At 38.5% G+C, this 21593-nt stretch overlaps 1 protein-coding gene across 1 annotated transcript; it reads right to left on the bottom strand.

The window, feature by feature from the left end:
- Positions 1 to 3978: 3978 nt before the first annotated feature.
- LOC130241941 (NLR family CARD domain-containing protein 3) lies at positions 3979 to 20535 on the bottom strand. Its single transcript, XM_056473941.1, has 14 exons — positions 20506 to 20535; positions 19762 to 19842; positions 19535 to 19638; positions 18725 to 18829; positions 17056 to 17166; positions 16333 to 16449; positions 15955 to 16068; positions 14452 to 14565; positions 12545 to 14341; positions 11385 to 11558; positions 7910 to 8083; positions 7658 to 7825; positions 7411 to 7575; positions 3979 to 4879 (listed from the first exon to the last, which is right to left on the bottom strand). The coding sequence occupies exons 2-14, from the start codon at positions 19795 to 19797 to the stop codon at positions 4864 to 4866; spliced, it is 3195 nt and encodes a 1064-aa protein (XP_056329916.1). The 5' UTR covers positions 19798 to 19842; positions 20506 to 20535; the 3' UTR covers positions 3979 to 4863.
- Between the last annotated feature and the right edge of the window lie 1058 nt (positions 20536 to 21593).

Genomic DNA, 21593 nt, shown 5'->3' with positions numbered 1-21593 from the left:
TTTTTTTTTTCCTGTTGAGAGTAGGATGCTTTGCGTTTACTTGTTGAGCTCTAGGATCATGAAAACAAACACTGAGCACTGTGAAATACACTCACCGGCCACTTTATTAGGTACATCTTTCTAGTATCAGGTTGGACCCACTTTTGCCTTCAGAACTGCCCTAATCCTTCATGGCATAGATTCAACAAGGTACTGGAAATATTCCTCAGAGATTTTGCTCCATGTTGACATGATAGCATCACGCAGTTGCTGCAGATTTGTCGGCAGCACATCCATGATGCAAATCTCACATACCAATGGTGCTATATTGGATTAGGAACTGGTGACTGTGGAGGTCATTTGAGTACAGTGAACTCATTGTCATGTTCAAGAAACCAGTCTGAGATGATTTGCTCTTCATGTTGGCGTGCTATCCTGCTGGCAGTCGAATAAAAATTAATTGAATTGAAAAAAGTAGCCATCAGAAGATGGGTACACTGTGGTCATAAAGGGATGGACATGATCAGCAACAATACTCAGGTAGGCTGTGGCGTTGACACGATGCTCAATTGATACTAATGAGCTCAAAGTGTGCCAAGAAAATGTCCCCCACACAATTACACTACCAGCAGCCTGAACTGTTGATACAAAGCAGGATGGATCCATGCTTTCATGTTGATGATGTCAAATTCTGACCCTACCATCTGATTGTCACAACAAAAATCGAGACTCATCAGACCAGGCATTGTTTTTCCAGTCTTCGATTGTCCAATTTTGGTGAGCCTGTGTGAATTGTAGCCTCAGTTTCCTGATCTTCTTGTTCTTGACAGGAGTGGTACCCTTCTGCTGCTGTAGCCCATTCGTGTTATGGACAGAACGTAGGACAAAAAATAGCAGGTTAACAGGATTTATAGGATCAGAAAGTCAAAAAAGGCAGTCTGTCATTCAAAAAAAGTCGAACACAGAGCTGTGTCTTCTTAAATAATCCAAAAAGGCCACCCGCTCGGCCAAGAGGGAGAAGAAGATCGGAGGATTCTGTCAGCCCACCACTGCGATGCGGAGAACTCTTGACTTCCAGGCGCTGACGGTCTGGGCACAGTGACAGATGAAAGCAGATGAAAGGAGGTAAGTTTGAGCAAGGTAGACTTTGGGTAAAAAGAGAAGGGTGTGAAAGAGAAGGGAGATATAAGGACGCCAATAAGAGTAAAGCAAGAACAGGTGTCTTGTGATCAGCGCTGGCGCTGATTACAAGGACTAACAGCTGAGAGCAGGGCACAGAGGGGAAAGACTTAACAAGGATCAAACCTGGTCCTCCTCAAGGTTGGACGTGTTGTGTGTTCAGAGATGCTCTTCTGCAGACCTCGGTTGTAACAAATGCTTATTTGAGTTACTGTTGCCTTACTATCAGCTGGAACCAGTCTGGCCAATCTCCTCTGACTTCTTGCATCAACAAGGCATTTGCACCCATAGATCTTCCACTACTGGATTTTTCCTCTTTTTTTGGACCATTCTCTGTAAACCCTAGAGATGGTTGTGCGTGAAAATCCCAGTAGATCAGCAGTTTCTGAAATACTCACACCAGCCCGTCTGCCACCAACAACCATGCCACGTTCAAAGTCACTTAAATCCCCTTTTTTCCCCATTCTAATGCTTGGTTTGAACTGCAGCAGATCGTCTTGACATTTGATTGGCTGATTAGAAATTTGTGTTAACAAGCAGTTGTACAGGTATACCTAATAAAGTGGCCAGTGAGTGTACATGCTTTAAAGCTCATAAGGCAATTCAAATTTTTCAGGACACTCATTAACAACAAAAACTGGAGGGAAAATAAACAATAAAACCTTGCCTCTGGTATAATATAACAAAACAACCAAAAAAATATTTGGTGGCCACACAACCTAAGGGTAAAGTATGCTGTAAAATATATATTAGGAATAATTGAAGATGGACCATTGCATTACTAGTAAATAATGCACAACCGAGATGGTGATGCAGCCATAATGCAAATCTGAATGAATGAATCGAAATTTGAAGACTCAAGATGAACTAATCTTTTCTGTTTCTGCACTGTATAGAAAATATTGCTGTAATTTATGGAGATGCGATGGTACAAAATATCTAACAAACAATGTAAGGGGTCAGGAGATGGCAGGTAAGACCCAGGTAAGCTGATTAATCCTTTGTTACTTATAATTTTAGCCATCATGGCTGCATCGTAATTTTTTTCTTATGTAAAAAATGCCATTGTTTGTGTATGTCACTGTGTTTGTGTATTAGGTGTTAGGAAATTACAAGGTGTTTTATTATAATCTGATGACATTATCAAAATTAATAGAAAAGAGCATGATCTAAAATTCCCACAAATGTTCATATTCAAACATGTGCCAGAACAGGCCTTTAGCACACACACCAACAGCATTTGTACCATTGCAATGACAGCCTGTATTTCACATTATGGATTTCCTGCCATATGTAACAATGTAAACAAAATGAATAAATGTTACCTGTGTTTGTCGTTAGATGGTGCGTTTCCATCATTGTCACAGAGGTGGTTATCTCTTCACACAGCTGACCATGATTTTTTTCTTGGACAGAACTGTAACAGCAAAGATACGTATGTAAGTATGAAAATGTATGGGTGTATATTTAATTTTTTTTTTAAATGTGATTGTCATTCTTGTAAACCAGACTGGAATCTTTACAACTCTAATCTTAAACATATTCCTCTGCTGTGTAAATGTGGCCAAAAGTGATGATGACATTACTTTATTATTGATAATTGTCTAATCTAATGATAGTTTTGGACTGTTTTTGATGTTGTCTTGAAACCATTTACATACATGCCAAAAGTTAACGCGGGAAACAGATGAACTTTCTATCAAGCATGCATCTTAACACAGTGCGTTATTTCGTACAATTATACTTCAAATTTAATAATATAATTAATTATGCATCTAAAGAGATTTATCTTGCTAAAGCCAATTAAGCCCACTCAAAATGAATTCGGACAAAGGCTACTTACCAGTTACTGTACATCCCGGAAGCGATGTGTCTCGCAGCTCTCGCTAAGATAACGGTTTAAGATTTTTTTTTCAGGTGCGAATTTATCAGAATAAGTGTACTAAGACTACTGGCAGATTTCACCCATGCTGTTGAATCTTTTACAAATGCTAGTCTCTGATACTCGAACTTTTTGTGCTGGCCAGGCACAAAATGGCCCCCGAAAGATAACTTTCACTTTCTTTTCTGCCCGAATCATTCCTAATATGAAAAGGAATCCCATTGCGCAAAGACATGTCCAAACGACGTCTATTGCACGTCATTTTTGAACGTTGTCCCCCGAAGTTGCTGACTGTGATGCCAGATGACGTCTTTTTTTCCGACATCTTTTTAACGTCAAGTATTGACGTCCACGGGACTTCCGAATGTGGTTATTGTGGACGTCTTTTCTACGTCAAACCTGAATTTATTTTAGACATTTTATACTGCTTATATGCAAAACTGTAGTCCCATTTCAGAAGGTGGCATGCTGTTTAAAATCATTTGATTGTCTCAGCAGCAGGATTGAATTGGAAGTGCATGACACCCTTTGTATGCTTTATCTGCTTCTGAGACATTTAAATGATCTTAAACAGTATATGCCACCTTCTGAAATACGGTTATGCCACAGTAAACACGAAAACACGTGACTACAGTTAAACAGGCATTTACAAATAAAAATAACAACTCAACCATTATGTCTCCCACCGTGAAAATTTGGTTAATAATTTACTCACTGGTCGGCTGTTGCCTATGCCTTCTTGGCCACAATAGTAAAAATTATATAATATAATGTAATATTACGATTCCATGGAATGCTACCATTTCATTGCTCTTTTTACATTTATTCTTTTACATTCATATAAATGTTTTACTCAAAATTACTGAGATGAACAAATACTATAGTATTTTTTAGAAAGAGCTTCAGCAACACCAGGGTGACACCGAATATTTATTACACAATCAAACATCTGTAGCTTTAATGAGAATATGTGGTTTCAGTGAGGATAACATACAACAAATATACATCTATATACAGTATATGCACACATCAATATTAATATGACTTTACACATGCTAATATGTTTAACTAGATTATCATAGGCTAACGAGACTGTAATGAAAATTACATTACATGATATTTAATATTTATTAACACATATTATGAAATAAAATGTTGCCAAAAATGTGATGTTTAAATGAATGTACTATATATGTACACACAGTTGAAATTAGAATTATTAAACCCCATTTTTTTTATATTTTCCAAATGATGTTTAACAGAGCAAGGAATTGTTTTATTTCGGCTAGAGTAAAAGCAGTTCCTTAATACACCCTTAATATATATATATATAACAATAGGGTGTAACAATACGCGTTTTCGTATTGAACCGTTCGGTACGAGACTTTCGGTTCGGTACGCGTTACGTATTTATGCATATAAAAATATTTTCCCCAACAACAAAACAGTGGCTGGTGATCAAAATAGTTAATGTCAAGCCCTGAATATATATATAGAGGCCCTATATAAAGAAACATGAATATATATTTATATATGTAGATATATATATACAATGATTGCGTCAAAGCAGCTAAACATAGTTCTAGTAAAGTCTAGATATGTATGTATATATACATAATTGTACATGATTTGAAAATATAAAGACAAAAAACACTGGAATGGAATACGTTTGCGACCTTAAAACTACTCTTCCCCTAAATACTAAAACGTTCACAGCAAAGTCACATGTGACTGTGATCGATGTCTTCGATGTCTCTGTCTTCAATTTGCGTTGATTGTGTGTCTATGACGTTTCTCCTTATACACCGTCTGCAGATCCTGAACTAAACACTGAGAATCCTGCAATAACACACACACACACACCCACAGATAATTATGAGACATTACCACATTACTTCAGAAACATTCATCACACCACAAACTTAAAAAGTCAAAAATACGTGTCAAAATTGTACCTTTTTTATGCCAAAAATCATTTTCAGCTTAGTCCCTTTATTAATCTCAATTCGCCGCATTGGAATGAACTGCCAACTTATCCAGCATGTTTTACGCAGTGGATGCCCTTCCAGCTGCAACCCATCACTGGGAAACACCCATACACACTCATACACCAAGGACAATTCAGCTTACCCAATTCACCTATAGCGCATGTGTTTGGACTGTGGGGGATACCGGAGCACACGGAGGAAACCCACGGCAACACGTGGAGAACATGCAAACTTCATACAGAAATGCCAACTGACCCAGCCGAGGCTTGAACCAGTGACCTTCTTGCTGTGAGTCGATCGTGCTACTCACTGCACCACCGTGATGTCCACCATGATATCCCAATAACAATTATTATTAATAATTTATTAGCAATAACTTAATCACTTAATAAATTAGTAACAACTTAACTTGGAGAATTTAACTTAACTCAATTCATTCATTTTCTTAGTCCCTTTATTTATCAGGGGGTCGCCACAGCGGAATGAACCGCCAACTTATCCAGCACGTTTTACACAGCAGATGCTCTTCCAGGCACAACCCAGTACTGGGAAACACCCATACACTCTTGCATTTACACTCATACACTACGGCCAATTTAGTTTATTAAATTCACCTATAGCGCATGTGTTTGGACTGTGGGGGAAACCGGAGCACCAGGAGGAAACATGAGGAGAACATGCAAACTCCACACAGAAACGCCAACTGACCCAGCCGGGACTCGAACCAGCAATCTTCTTGCTGTGAGGCGACAGCGCTAACCACTGAGCCACTGTGCCACTACATTTTCTCAATATTTCTATTTATTTATTTGCAATTTCCAGACTTCCATTTAGCTTTTTCTTGGCCAAACATTGTCCCATCCTAACATTTATCCCTGTACATCAATGAGAAGCTTATTTATCCAGCTTTTAGATGATATACACATCTTCATCTTTCATTTATTAGTTGTTTTATTATAGGGTCACATATTACAGTACACAAAATTCAGGTTAATTTATTTACTTACAAAGTCTGTTGGGTTGTTTTTATCTACATTTTTTTATTTATCTTTAATTTAATAGTTTTAAAGAGCCCCTATTATGGGTTTTTAAAAATGACCTTCCATGTAGTGTGTAACACAGCTCTAAGTGAAGTGAAATATTCAGCTAAGGCTTAAATCTGAAAGTGCACAGTGTTTAAAACTATTGATTTATCTATAAAAGAGTCAACTCAGAATGGTTCAAATGTATCGGCTTGATAACAAGTCTTTAGCCATGTCAGCGTGATGTCGATACAGAACTCAAGCCCCGCCCATTTGTAGCACATTGAAACCTGCGGCCCCGCCCACAAACACAGCAGCAAAGGAAAAGAGATCCCAGTTGAATTATGTCGTGAAGATGCTTTGCTCTGAAGTGTGAGCACTGCAAAAAAAGGATTTTCTTACTTAGGTTTTTTTGTCCAAATATCTAAAAATTCCTAAATCAAGAAGAATTTTCAAGACAAGCAAAACATATTGTCTTGTTTTAAAACAAGCAACGTAATCTGCCAATGAGATACGCAAAAGAATCTTATGTCAAAAGGAAAACTAAGATTATTTTGCTTACCCTAACCCTATTGGCAGATTATTTTGCTTAACTTTGAAATATTATTTCTGAAAATAGGACAAAATGTTTTGCTTGCCTAGAAAATGCTTCTTGATATAAGATTTTTAGATATTTGGACTAGAAAGATGACAAAAAAAATCTAAGTAAGAAAAGCATTTTTTTTGCAGTGAGGGAAAGTTAGCGTTATTTTCCCTACCCAAAGAGTCAGTGGTTGAAGTTTATTTTTGCAACAATACCTCAGCATTATAGCCCCAGCCTTGTGCTGTGTTCCCCTAATTTTTCTGACGAGTGCTTCAGCAATCTACATGCTTACAACCGGGGATTCGTCTGCTGTTTGTTAAAGGAAGATCAGAAAAGACTACTGATGTGTGGGACTTTGTCAGAGCTTGACAGGAACTTTACAGTACACAGTTCATGGATCAGTTCCTTGCTCCATTTCATGAATGGTTGCCTCCTTGTTTTCTTTAGCTTGCAAATTATGTATTTAATTGTGTTTTGTTATTTGTAACTGCTTGTACTATATCATCAGACCAATAAGCGCAGATTAGCATCGCGCTAAGGAGGGGTTTGGGAACAAATGAATCACTAAACAAATCGTATGGAGTCGTTGGGATAATTAGTTACAATAAATGCATATTATAAGACAATGAAAGTGTTTTTGGACCTTGCATGCATATCAGCCTGTTGTTGGAGACTCTTACAACCTAAATATTATCTTTTATAATGCATAATAAGGGCTCTTTAACATCATATACTTGAAGAAATTATATTTTCACATTTATCTAAAACATGACTCACTGAATATTATTCAGTTTTTCCAGAATATGCTGTAGAATTGAACCTCTGACTTCTTTGTCTACTTTATTCCCAGTCAGATCTAGATCTCGCAGGTGTTCATGGTTTGATCTCAGAGCTGAAGTCAGAGCAGCACAACCTTCATCTGTGAGACCACAACCACTCAACCTGCAGTGAACAAAAACATCATTTAACAGCGTCCTCATTACACAGAAAACATCAGTGTATCATGTCCTTCAGATCAGCATACCACAGTTTCTCTAACTTGAAGCGGGGATCTTCAAATGCAACACAGAGAGAAGTTACTCCAGAGTCTCCTATTTTATTCAGCGACAGCTCCAGCTCTCTCAGGTGTTCAGGGTTTAATAACAGAGCTGAAGCCAAATCTGCGCAATCTGTGATTCCACACTGACACAACCTATGGAGAACATTTTTTAAAAGGTTGTGCACTATTTCCAGTCATAAATATAAATGTGATTAATACTGCTAATCAGGATCTTACCTCAGTATCTCCAGTTTACAGAGAGAATTTTTCAGTATTTCAGAAAGGCACCTGAGTCCCAAATTTCCTATCTTATTTTCAGTCAGATTCAGATCTCTCAGGTGTTCAGGGTTTGATTTCAGTGCTGACGTCAGAGCAGCGCAACCTTCATTTGTGACACCACAATCGTAAAGACTGTCAAAAATAAAAGTCATCATAAACATCGTTAAATACATTTCAGTCTTAAAGGGGGCCTATTATGCAAAAATCACTTTTATAAGGAGTTTAAACGCAGTTGTGTGGCAGCAGTGTGTGAATATAACCAGCTATTAATAGTAAAAATTATTTAATTCTATTTTTTATAAATCACACTTGATAAAAACAGTCTGCAGCAACACTTTGCGCTTCACTTCCCCCTGCGCTTCACTTGCGAAGTCGCAATCACCCCTGCTCTTCATTTGCAACATCGCAATCACACCCCGTTCTTTAACTGTGACGTTGCAATCACCTCCAACCCAACCCCCCCCCCCCCCCCCCCCCCCCCCCCCCCCCCCCCCACTCTTCACTTATGAAGTTGCAATTGCCCAAACACACCCCAATTACGAAGTCGCAATCAGCCAACCCCCCCCCCCCCCTCCTCAACTTGCGATGTTGCAATTCACACCCCCACACAACCCAATCTTCACTTACGAGGTCACAATTGCCCAACCCCCCAACCTGCTCTTCACTTAAGAAGTCGCAATCAACCAAACACCACCCCCCCCCTGTGATGTCACAATTGCCCAAACACCCCCCCACCCTTGCTCTTCCCTTACAGCGTCGCAATCACTCCCAACCCATCCCCCCTTACTTACAAAGTTGCAATCGCCCAAACACCCCCCACCCCCGCGCTTTAATTGCGGCGTTGCAATCACCCCAACCAAATTCCCCCCCACCCTAAGTTGCAGTCGCCCAAACCCCCCCCCCCCCCCCCCCACTTTTCACTTGCAATGTCGCAATTGCCCAACCACCCAACCTCACCCCCCCTCTACTCGCTTATGCCTAGTTCACACTACAGGATTTTAAGCCAGATTTGAGCCAGATTTGGAAGTTAACGAGCTCGCCGACAGATCGGGCTATGATCGGGAAGAAATCTTGGCAGTCTTTATGTGTGAACTACTGAACAACACATCAAAGAGGCTCGCTGAATCGTCGCCGACACCTCGCAGACGGAAATCCAATATCTAGCATGCTGACTATTCCACAGCAGTCGGCCGACTCGACCCCACGTGCAGTCAGATGTATTGCCGAGCTGCAGCCAATGAGAGAGCATATCAGCATGAACTGAATGCCTGTGTACTCAGGAGCTCAACAGAAACGTCTGTGATTGGCCAGAATGGGCATCGATGCACTTGCTTCATTCTGCATTAACACGGACAGGAGAGTAGGCTATATTAACAGGGGGAACTAGAATACTGTAACTATTAGAATTACCATACTGGTCATTCTGACCGTTCTCATATAAAACGTCATATCGTCACGTCATATTTACATTCAAACTTATATTGAGATAATAAAATTAAGCTCTGAATGTCTGTCATCATATTTTATGACACAATTACCTCAAAAATATTATCTTTTTTGGTAATACAGCCTATAAATATGTAGTTAAGAGACTAGAACACACAAAGGTCTTGGTCTCGCTTTCATTTTCACTTTCAAACAGGAGCTATTTCCCTGCACAGAATATGCTGTTTTGAAAGATATATCTGAAGTAAATTTATGTTTTTGCTATCAGAAAGTTATGTTTATGTTAGCAGGAAGTTGCTAGGCAAAAAATGCATGCATATTTAAATCACAGCGAAAAGTAGCAGACATGCATGCAGTCATGTTGACCAATATGGTAATTAAAGGTAGAAATGCTCGGTTCTTTACTGTTTTGTCATTTGAAAAATAACAATGTTAAAAAGAAATACACAGATATTTAAGAAACGTCAGGGTGTTATAGATATGTTAGTTTTATTTCAGGGAGTTATTAAATTACAAAATTAAAAACTCTTTGTGTATCAATTCACTTGAACCTTGCAGATGAGTGATTGATCCGCTGATGCGTCAGCTCATTGACAATGTTTTTTAATGCTTCCTTGAAAGCTTGAAACGCTGTCAGTGATGTCATCAGCACTCAAGCAGCCAATAGTGTTCAGCTTTTTCTGACGACTCCTCCCTCAACATTTCATTAACTGTAGGTTTGGTAGCTGGATTGAGCTGTTGGGGAACGAGTTGTTGTCAGATCTTGTAGTGTGTCACCCCCCTCTTGTGGATCATTTACATATTTACGTAGTGTGAACACCACAGCGATTAAAAGACACAAAATGAAGTCATGTATTGTGAACAGTACAGTGATCTGCTGATGTTTAAAATCCTGTAGTGTGAACTAGGCTTTATGAATTCGCAATCGCCCAAAAACGGCCCATCGCAGCTCTTCACTTACGATGCCGCTATATCGCAACCACCCCCTTCCCCCCGACCCCCCAGCACCCTCCCCTTTTCAGTTCGCATTAGTACCAGCTCTTCAGTTCTTCTTTCAGGGGGCTCCCTTCACATGTTTCTTGTTTCTACATAGGGCCCAAAAGTACTATCAATCTCCCTGCTGACACATGTAACCTGGATGCTGAAAGCACTGTACTGCCAGTGACCCCATTCATTTTCATGTAAATAATTTGAGCTAAAACACGCCTGTAATGGCTTGAGCACACTGCAGTCAAAATTCTGGTGTTGATATATACTGATTGTATGTTGTTGTTATTAATTGGGAGTTATGGTTGAGAATAAAGCAGTATTCTGGTAAAACTGCATTGCTTTAATGGGGGGGGCTCACCACACACCAGCCATTGGTGGAGTGAAGAGACAGTGATAGAACCAGTTCGGTGGATGGGGATGATTGGGAGGCCATAATGGGATGGAGGAAATTTGGCCAGGACACAGCGGTTACACCCCTACTCTTTACGAGAAGTGCCATGAGAATTTTAATAACCACAGAAAGTCAGGATCTCGGATTAACGTTTCATCAGAAAGACAGCACTCACTGACAGTATAGTGCCTCCTTCACTATACTGGGGCATTAGGACTCACACAGACAGCAGATTGAGCACCCCCTGCTGGCTTCACTAACACTACTTCCAACAGCAACCTAGTTTTCCCATGTGGTCTTCTATCCAGCTACTGACCAGGCTCAGCCCTGCTTAGCTTAAGTGAGTAACCGGTTTTGGGATGCAGAGTGATATGGCTGTGGCATTGGACCAGTCACCACAGATTAGTGTCACACAAAAGAGCGGGTTGTAAAAATGAATCGTTGAACAAATCATATGGGAGTCAATGGGATATTTAGGTAAAAATAAATGACAAGGAAAGACATTTCATGCACATCAGCCTGTTGTTGGGGACCAAAATATGACCTTTTACAATTCATAATAGATTATTTTTTAATGAGGCATAAAACATCAAGAGAAGATCTTACTTCAGTTTCTCCAGTTTACAATGAGAATCCTGAAGTCCTTTAGATAATTTTTTTATTCCTGAATCTTGTAGTTTATTCGCAGACAGATCCAGTTCTCTTAGGTGCGAGGGGTTTGATCCAAGAGCTGAAGCCAAATAAGCACAACCTTCAGCTGTGATGTTGCAGTCATCCATACTGTTGAGAGATTGACAAATTACTACAAATTTTACAGTTACAAAATAAAAAAACATGAAGTGCCTCTTTGCATAATAACAGATATCCTCCAGAAGTGATGGCTATCCTGAGGTGTTACGCAATGGTTACAAGGCTTCATTTTTCTTGTCTGTCAAAGTTATTATTTATTTTATTTTCCAGGAATGCAAAAATGTAATACAGGGGATACCAATAAATATTCATAAATGCACTAATACAAATACATACTCATAATTGTAATAATATTGTCTAAAATAACAGTAATGTGTGACCCTGGATATATGGACCCTGTCTTATGTTGCACATGTAGATTTTAGGAAATAGCCAAAAATACATTGCATCAAATTGTGTAGATATTTTTATGCCATAAATGATTCTAATACTATGTAAAGATCATATTACACAAAGATATTTTGCCTGTTGTAAATATGTCAAAACTCAATTGCTGATTAGCAATGTGCATAGGTAAAAGCTTAATTTAGGTATTTTATTTTAGTATTTTATCATTTTTTAACCTTTAGATTACAGAGTTTCAAATATCTTTGCCAAATATTGCCTTATCATAAAAACCTTACATACATCAAGGGATGTGATCTTTATTCAGCTTTCAGGTTATGTATAAATCTCAATTTCCAAAAATGGACTCTTATGACTGGTGTTGTGGTCCAGGGTCAAATATTACAGTGCAAATATTCTTGGCTGTCTTAATCCAATCACATATATATATATATATATATATATATATATATATATATATATATATATATATATATATATATATATATATATATACATATATACATATATATGTGTGTGTGGTGTGTGAAATATGATACCAGAACTACCAGAAAGATTCAAAAACTAAGGATATGGTTGTTGGTTACTTAGTCGGTGTAAATACAGGTCATCACTCAGTTTACATAGATGTAATATGTTTTAATAGTGTAGCAATCAAATGTGCTACTTACTTTACTGATCTGGATTCTTTAATCACTGGCAAGAGTTTCTGAAGAACCTCATCAGATGATTTTTTCAATCCAATAAACTTACTCAACTCAAACACATCCATTGCTTGCTCTACTGTCAATAAAATAAACACTAAAGCTGACCACTGACCACATGAGATTTTGGTTTGAGCCAGTGTTCCAGATTCCATATACTGTTGTATTTCCTTCACTAGTGAATGATCCCCAAGTTCATTCAGACAGTGAAACAGATTGATGGATTTCTCTGGATGGCAAATGCTATTGATCCTTTTCTTGATGTACTCAACTGTTTCTTCACTGCTGTCTGAGCTGCTTCTGGATTTTATCATTAGTTCTTGTAGGAGAATCTGATTAGACTCTAATGACAGACCCAGAAGAAACTGGAGAAAAAGATCCAGGTGTCCATTTTTACTCTGTAGAGCCTCATCCACAGCTCTCTGATGCAGCTCAGATAATAAAACATTTTCTGGTGAATTACTGTTAAAGTAATCCAAAAAATCTAAAGTTTTGGAAGTTTTCTTTTTGGTCACTTGCTCAAACACATTTCTGTTGTGGTTTGTGAAGGAGAGGTGCACATAAAGAGCTGCTAGATGTTCCTGAACACTCAGATGAACAAAGCTGAAGACTTTCCCCTGATACAAGCCAAAATCCTCTCTGAAGATCTGAGTGCACAATCCTGAGTAAATTGAAGCTTCTGCCACATCAATGCCACACTCTCTCAGGTCTTCCTCATAGAAGATTACATTGCCTCTTTCCAGCTGCTCATACGCCAGTTTCCCCAGTTTGAAGATCATGTCTTTGTCTTTTTTTCCAGTATACTTCATGTCTTTGATGTTGATCTGTGTCATCAGGAAGTGTGTGTACATCTGAGTGAGAGTCTTGGGGATCTCTGTAGTCTCTGCTTCACTCAACATCTTCTCCAGAACCGTGGCTGAGATCCAGCAGAACACTGGGATGTGGCACATGATGTAGAGGCTCCTGGAGGACTTCAGGTGTGAGATGATTGTATTGGCCAGACTCTGATCACTGATTCTCTTCCTGAAGTATTCCTCCTTCTGAGGGTCATTGAAGCCTCGTACCTCTGTCACTCGATGGACACACTCAGAGGGGACGAGATCTGCTGCTGCTGGTCTGGAGGTGATCCAGATGAGAGCAAAGGGAAGCAGATTCCCCATAATCAGGTTCGTCAACAGCACATCCACTGATGTCACTTTGGTCACATCCTGTAGGATCTCATTGCTGCTAAAGTTGAAAGGAAGACGACACTCATCCAGACCATCAAAGATGAAGATGACAGAAGAGTTTTGAATCAGATGTAAATGTATCTCCCTCGTAAAGAAGGTCTGAAGAAGACTAATTAAACTGAACTTTTTGTCCTTCATCAGATTGATCTCTCTGAAAGGAAGTGGAAATATGAGCTGGACGTCCTGATTCTCCTTCTCCTCAGCCCAGTCCTGGATGAACTTCTGCACAGAAATGGTTTTTCCAATGCCAGCGACTCCCTTCGTCAGCACAGTCCTGATGGCTTTGTCTTGTCCAGGTAAAGGTGTAAAGATGTCTCTGCATTTGATCGGTGTGTCCTCTGTTGTTGATCTCCTGGATTGTGTCTCAATCTGTCTCACCTCATGTTCATTACTGATCTCTCCACTCTCACTCTCTGTGATGTAGAGCTCTGTGTAGATCTCATTCAGGAGTCTTGGGTTACCTTGTTCAGTTGTACCCTCATACAGACACTGAAACTTCTTTAGTAGATTCACTCTGAATGTGTTGACTTCATGGCTGGAAAATTAATTTATTACATTATTACAGTTAAACAGGAACATGTACAAAATCACCAGAAGAGCTCATAGATTGTGTCACTGCTTATTAATCAAAACTACGTATTTTACCTGAAGCTGAGAGGTGGGTTTTCCTTAAATTCTTGTGATTTATTCACAGACTTGTCATATTTCATTTTCTTACTGACGGGTTCTTCTGGACCAGGTCTGTGTCGCGGGAATTGCCTTTACAGCATATTGTAAATTAATAATCAGGCAATTTAATTATAAATAGGTTAACACTTCAGATATTGATCCATTAGCCAATACATCACTAATGGCCCATTTCCACTGAGTGGTATGGTATGGTACGGTACAGTTCAGTTTGGTATGCTTTTATTTCCACTGTCAAAAGGTACCTAAAAGTGAACCGTACCACTTTTTGGTTACTCTTTGCAAAGAGTACCTAGCAGGACTAAAGGGTACCAAACGCTATTGGTTTACAGAGAAGCGTCAATCGCTCGTGGAGCTAGCCAGAATGAAAACAAAGGAACTGCCATGTTTTAAATACCCAGCCGAGACATTACACCGTAATACTATAATCATATAATAACGAGCCATGGTCGACCCGAGCTCAAACAAACCATGTCGTTGTCTTGATGAACAGCCACAAAGCTAAGAAGAACAAAATCTGTCATGTCCTGTATTTGTTTTACGAAGCCATCTAAAAGAGCGAGTGGTTTCGCTTTCTCCAGCGAGTTCGCGATTGCTATATTTGAAATAAGGAACTTCTTAAGCTGATTATGGAAGCGCTTCCGACATCTGATCCTTTCAGTAAAGGATAAACGCGAGAGTGAAGCGTGAAAAAACTAAGGAAAAGCCCTTGTTTCGCCCTTGTTAACTGTTTTAGCAACCTGAATCATGAACAAACAGCCATGTTTATCATCGCCTTTTGGACTATTATCAACTTGGAATGACGAAATTACTTTCTAACAGAGGTTACATGTGCTGCTGAAGATTAAAAACACAGATAAGAGGTTTGCACTGACTGTGAGCTATATGTTGCGTGTTGTTTTTGAGTCCAAATAAGGACTAAATGTATGTTGTGTGTAGTTTTGCTGTAATTGTTACCATTTCAGAGAGTGTAAGGGTCTGTATGTGTTCATATATGTTGCATTTATTTATTTATTTTATATAATCGCAGACGTTGCAGTAGGCAATTTCACACCATCATTGCTCTACAGTTATAATCAAATCATGTTCATAGAAAAGTTAGTAATGAACATTTATACACAAATATTTATGTGTGTAAAGCTTCTGTTTTGTGAGAAGTGCTTCTCATATGATATGTGAACGACCCGTAGGGCTTTACTTTGAAACGCAAGCCTGATAAAGGTGACCGGTACCGTCTGTATCAGTCAGTGGAAACGGGTCATAACATGAACAAACAATGAACAGTACATTTATAACAAAATGTATTATTTTTTTGTTCATGTTAATTTCCCTGCTATAAACCATTGCTACTGTGATGTTAATGATAGTATAAACAAACATATTACTGATGTTGCCATTTTATAAAACCAGTGGGAAACCAGGAGAGACCCTGAAGGGTCACTAGCACAAGCAAATGTGTACCTGAGACTGTCCCTTCTGTCTGTCATTTGTGGTGGAGGATCTATGGACCAGTTACTCTTCATGGTCACATGACTGGGCTGAATCTGTGAATCTGATCTCTCCTGCTGAACCAAACTAAAACAAAACAGAGATTGTTTTATTTAATAAATTACTGTATTCATCCTTCAAATGATAAGAAACCACGAGAAAGAAAGCTGCACCTGCAGATTTCTTCCAGGTTGAAACAACTTGAAGCTTTTATCCATCCACTTTGAGATCGTTCCTTATATATTGTAGTTTAATTGACAATTACAGTCAGAATCAGAGTGTTACAGTTTCTGCCGGTTTATAAATTCTTGTGTCTGAGAGAGACCACAAAAATACCAAGAAATTGTGTACCTGAGACTCTTTTGTCTGTCTCCTTCCTTCATTTGTGGCGGAGGATCTATAGACCAGTCACTCTTTATGGACACAAGACTGGGCTCTGCTGAATCTGATCTCTCCTGCTGAACCAAACTAAAACAGAACAGAGATTTTGTTTTATTCATTAAGTGAAGTTTCATAAACTAATTTCGAGAGGAGCACGTGATATGATTGAGCACGTCTGGCCACTCATCTGTAATCAGTAATAATCCAATCAGAGTGATCCTAGTCTACTATAAATGGATCATTTTCTCCCTAATGTTTTATCTTCGTTTGGAAGAATCCCCCCTTCCACCCCTTCTCCTCCTTTTCCTCCCTTTTCTAAAAGGGGAAGCTCTCGAGACCTACCTGATCTCGGATCTCCTGATATGCTTATCGACCGGGTGGGAGCCCTGGGCTCAAATATCTCCGAGCTCAGGGTTCTCTCCCGGGACAGCATGCCAAACCTGCTTTATACGCCAAGCATATCTAAGTGGGAACTCTTGAAACTACTGTATTCATTCTTTAAGCAAAGCTGCACCTGCATATTTGTTTCCAACTTGAAGTTATACCTTTTTTCACCCATTTTGAGATGGATTATTATATATTGTGGCATAATAGACAATTACAGTTCGATTTAGAGAGTTTCTTCTGCTTTATAAAATCGAATGTGTCTGAGAGAGACCACAAAAGTCCCTGTAATACCAAGCAATGGTATACCTGGGACTCTTTCGTCCGTCTTCATCTTTCATTTGTGGTGGAGGATCTATAGACCAGTCTCTCTTCAGGGACACACAGCTGGACTTTGGTGATCTCTCTTGCTGAACCAAACTGAAACAGAACACAGATTACAATAAATGCATCAAATCACTGTATTCGTGTTTTAAGATATTAACACTTGAACAGAAATCTGCTGAATTCTAATGATATGAAGTTAACCTACACACTGCATTGTAGTCAATTCGATAACCATGGTTAACAATTATACTTCATTACTCTTATTATGTTAAACACAATCAATTCAAAATTGTTTATGTATACATTGAAGGACAACACGTAATTCATTTATTAATTTTGGATGAAAAGGGGGCAAGTAAACGAAAAAATTCATTCTGGAAGTGAACTAGTCCTTTAAAGGGCACATAGTTTACCTCTTTTTTATGATTTAATATTAATATTATGGTTCTTCTGAGTGTGCCAGTTTAGCTTCAGTTTAAAACACAATTCAGATTTTTTTATTATAATGTGTTAAAAGTGTCATGTTGGGGGCGTGTCCACAGTTCGCTGATTTATGGGTGTGTTGCTTCACATGTAGATTAGTTTCGGCTTCCCGCCAACGTAACAAGGGGGCGGGGCCATGAGCTCACCCGCTCTGCGTTTGCAACAGAGTCTGACAGGCAGTCTGCGAGAATGAGCTGGAGTGAGAGGTTCAGCATTCAGTCGTACATGTACGACTCTGACACAGACCAAGCAGAGAGTACAAAATCATATGTGTCTTTGTACAGTTTTACAGCCAACTGTGTGCTAGTTTCAAGTGCCGAGCTTGTACACAGAAACTAATAACCACGCACACTGAATTAACTTTGACTGAGGTACCAGTTGCGCCGCTCGAAGCCACGACACGGCACACCAGACACTCTCTGTGGCGCGGCAGAAACATGAAGTGTCCCGAATCGTCGCGCCGAGCATTTTTGAATTCTAAACATAGGTTTCTGCAGCGGTCCGCGGCGCCCAGCCGTCGACTTGAGTGCACCCTGATAGAAACCGATGTTTAGAATTCTAAAACGCATGCTAGTTAAGATCACAGGGAGCTTCTGGGATCGCGAGAAATGCAAACGGCTGAAGTATAAGGTAGACTCAATGAGAAGTACACATGTTTGCAAACCTACCTAAAGATACAACCAATAATTCCGATTAGAGCGATAATGTGGAGAATATTGCTCTTGTGTTGAGCCCAATGAGCCTTGCATCTAAAAATAGAGCTAGTGTGTTCCTTTAGTGATATTGCTTTGACTCACGCTGAAAATGGCGGACGTGAATCAACAAACTGAGGATATGATGACGCCTGTCAATCAATATTGGTGGGCAGGGGACCGCTCTAATACGTAAAGTTGCGGTCGGTTTGAAAACCGCTCCAATTGGTCCACTGTTTTTTATGTTGTTAAATTGAAAAAAAAGCACTGGGTGTGTTTATATCACCCGAATATGACGGTCTATACACCATACATGCACATATGTCTGTCCAAACAGCTTGAAAAGTAGATTTTTTACCATAGGTGCCCTTTAATTTAACTATTTGTAAAATATAAATTAGTTTTTTTTTTATTATTGTTGACTTTAATAGACCAGAACAAACCATCATAGGTCAATACCATAAGCAATTGTGTACCTCCTATTTTCCTCCTTCATTTGTGGTGGAGGATCTATAGACCAGTCACTCTTCATGGACACATGACTGGGCTCTGGTGAATCTGATCTTTCCTGCTGAACTAAGCTGAAAAAGAAGAGGTTACATTTAATTCAAATTAAATATATATAGTATGGAATATAATTTCGTTGAAAGAATATGACTCTGCCTCGCTTTCGAAATGTGTAGTGCTGTCGCTGCTTAAATTGGCCAACTACGCTATTTTATTTCAATACTGGTCATCATGGTGGTACTTGGATAGACAATTTTTTTCTGAGGTGGTACTTTGAGTGAAAAAGAACCACTGTTCTATTGGATTGAAATCTGGTGACTGTGGAGGCCATTTGAGTACAATGAATTCATTGTCATGTTCAAGAAACCAGTCTGAGATGATTCACGCTTTATGACATGGCGTGTTATCCTGCTGGAAGTAGTCATCAGTAGATGGGTACACTGTGGTCATAAAGGTATAGCCATAGTCAAAAACAGTACTCAGGTAGGCTGTGGTGTTAACACGATGCTCAATTGGTACTAATGGGCCCAAAGTGTGCCAAGAAAATATCCCCCACACGATTACACCACCACCAGCAGCCTGAACCCGTTGATACAAGGTTGGATGGATCCATGCTTTCATGTTGTTGATTATAATTTGCTTGGACAGGTGTACCTAATAAAGTGGCCGGTGAGTGTGTGTGTGTGTATATTTATATATATATATATATATATATATATATATATATATATATATATATATATACATATGAGAGATAAATACCATAAACAAATGTGTACCTGAGACTGTCCCTTCTTTCTGTCATTTGTGGTGGAGGATCTATAGACCAGTCACTCTTAACGGACACACAGCTGGGCTCTGGTGATTCTGATGCTCGAGTAAACTGTAATTACAGCAAATAAGGTAGGGTAACTTGTTACATTTTGATGATTAGTTATTCTTAATTAAACTGAGAGTACTTTTTTTTTTTATAATTTTTGATTTTCTATAATGAGAACTTGCATACTGGAGAAAAATATTTCAATGGTTGTTTGTGACTCATTGTGTCCTCATGAAGCACTACTGGTTCGTCTAATCTTCAGTGACTCTGAATGGGAAAGACAGAAACATTGGTTAAGAGTCAATATCGGAGTAATTATTCTACATCTATACATGCTATGTTTGTACACCAAAAATAATTTATAAATGCTGAGTAAATTCAAATTCAGTGCGTACATATTACACGAACATGTAGAAATGGCTTTTTTTAAAGCAATGGGTATACTATCAAATTTACACCCCCACTACTAGGGTTCACTTGGTATGATCCAAGTAAATTTTTTTCCTTCAAAGAAGAAAACAACAACTCTACGCCTCTTCCCAAATTCGACAGTGTAGAAAATGAAACCTAATACAGTAACTTTGGGATTTTATTATATAGTTTCAGTTAATAGCTAAATATAACTATATAATATTTTAGTTTATTTACTTTCGAATGTCAAATTAGTTTCTCTTTACTTTGTTCTATATTAAGATTATGGCGTAGCAACTTACGTTACAAAAAAAAAAACACCAAAACAAAGACATGTATAAAATGTGATAGGAGTAATAACAACGATCTAAAAAAACAAGCAATTAATAGCAGTTTGTAGATTTTTATTAAAGGTGAATGAAAATTATAACTACAACCAAACGGCACTCGACCAACGGCTTTACGCTATTTATATCTAACAAGTTAATCTACAAATAGTTTTTGCAATCTGATACTCACATCTTAGGCAATGGCTACGTGACGCAGTTTGAAGGGGAAATGGCTTCTACTTTCGCATTACTCAGTGAAATCAACATGGAAGGAACCATTGCACCATCGGCGGATTTATACATGTTTGTGGAAGACTAACTTGGTTTAGAGGCAAATCATTGTAATAATTTGCATTCGCTGGGAAAACTGCCACTGCACAAACCCTTTTGTGATAAAATATTAAACAATAAGTACTGCAGGTCGATACTTTTAAGTTGTTACCGATTCCTTTTTCATTACCTCGCTTTTTTACAAGACCATCAGGTCCGAAATGTCAAGAAACAAGCATTTATGTGTATTTTTAAATAAATGACTGCTTTTATGCATCTGCGGTTCTGAGTAGGACAGTGTGTGCTTAAGATTGGCAGTGTCCTACACTGTGCTTTAACTTGTAGTGCGCGTTTACTCGGTGTTATGCGGTAAAGTTTGTGCGCGTTCAAGGCGCTGCCGTCTTGGGGTAACTATCAAATTACAAGGCGAGGCACTCCAAAATTGTCATATTTATTCCTATTCGTATCCATCTTCATGGACTTCCATGTATGTTTATCCGTTTGTTTAATAGTTATGTTTATTTGTGGTTTTGAAATAGAATTTAAGCCATTTAAAAATCATCAATCGGCTGTCAAAACTATTCATATTCGTTTTTACATTCACAGCCTATTGAGATGCTGTGTAATTATGTCTGTTTTTATTTATTTATTTTTGTTAAAACCTGTAAATTATTGTACTTTTTCATGAGGAATATTGCCAAATAATACATTTATTTGAATTTTTAAAAAGTTTTAAATTATTAATCTACTATAGTTACATTATTTAATAATTATACAAATTTTTTAACTTAGTTACATTTTATTAAAAAACAGCTAACGCTTAAAAGTATCATATTAAGATATTCTAGTGCAGTGTTTCTCAGCCACATTCCTGGAGGACCACCAGCTCTGCACATTTTCCTTGTCTCCTTAACCAAACAGATCATCAGCTCATTAGCAGAGACTGAAAGGCCTGTAATAGGTGTAACAGGCAAAGGAAACATCCAAAACATGCAGTGCTGTGGTCCT

This window comes from Danio aesculapii, chromosome 15, assembly GCF_903798145.1.
Source record: "Danio aesculapii chromosome 15, fDanAes4.1, whole genome shotgun sequence".
In the NCBI taxonomy this organism is placed as follows: domain Eukaryota; kingdom Metazoa; phylum Chordata; class Actinopteri; order Cypriniformes; family Danionidae; genus Danio; species Danio aesculapii.
The sequence above is the reverse complement of the archived record's forward strand: the minus strand, read 5'-3'. Positions and strand labels throughout refer to the sequence as shown.

Excerpts from the sequence above, each read along its gene's own strand:
- LOC130241941 (XM_056473941.1), bottom strand. The coding sequence starts at position 19,797 with ATGAGTCACAAACAACCATTGAAATATTTTTCTCCA. Across the intron at positions 17,167-18,724 it reads ATGAAGGAGGAAAATAGGAG|TTTGGTTCAGCAAGAGAGAT; the intron begins GTACACAATTGC and ends GTTCTGTTTCAG. Across the intron at positions 7,576-7,657 it reads TTCAAGTTAGAGAAACTGTG|GTTGAGTGGTTGTGGTCTCA; the intron begins GTATGCTGATCT and ends TGTTCACTGCAG.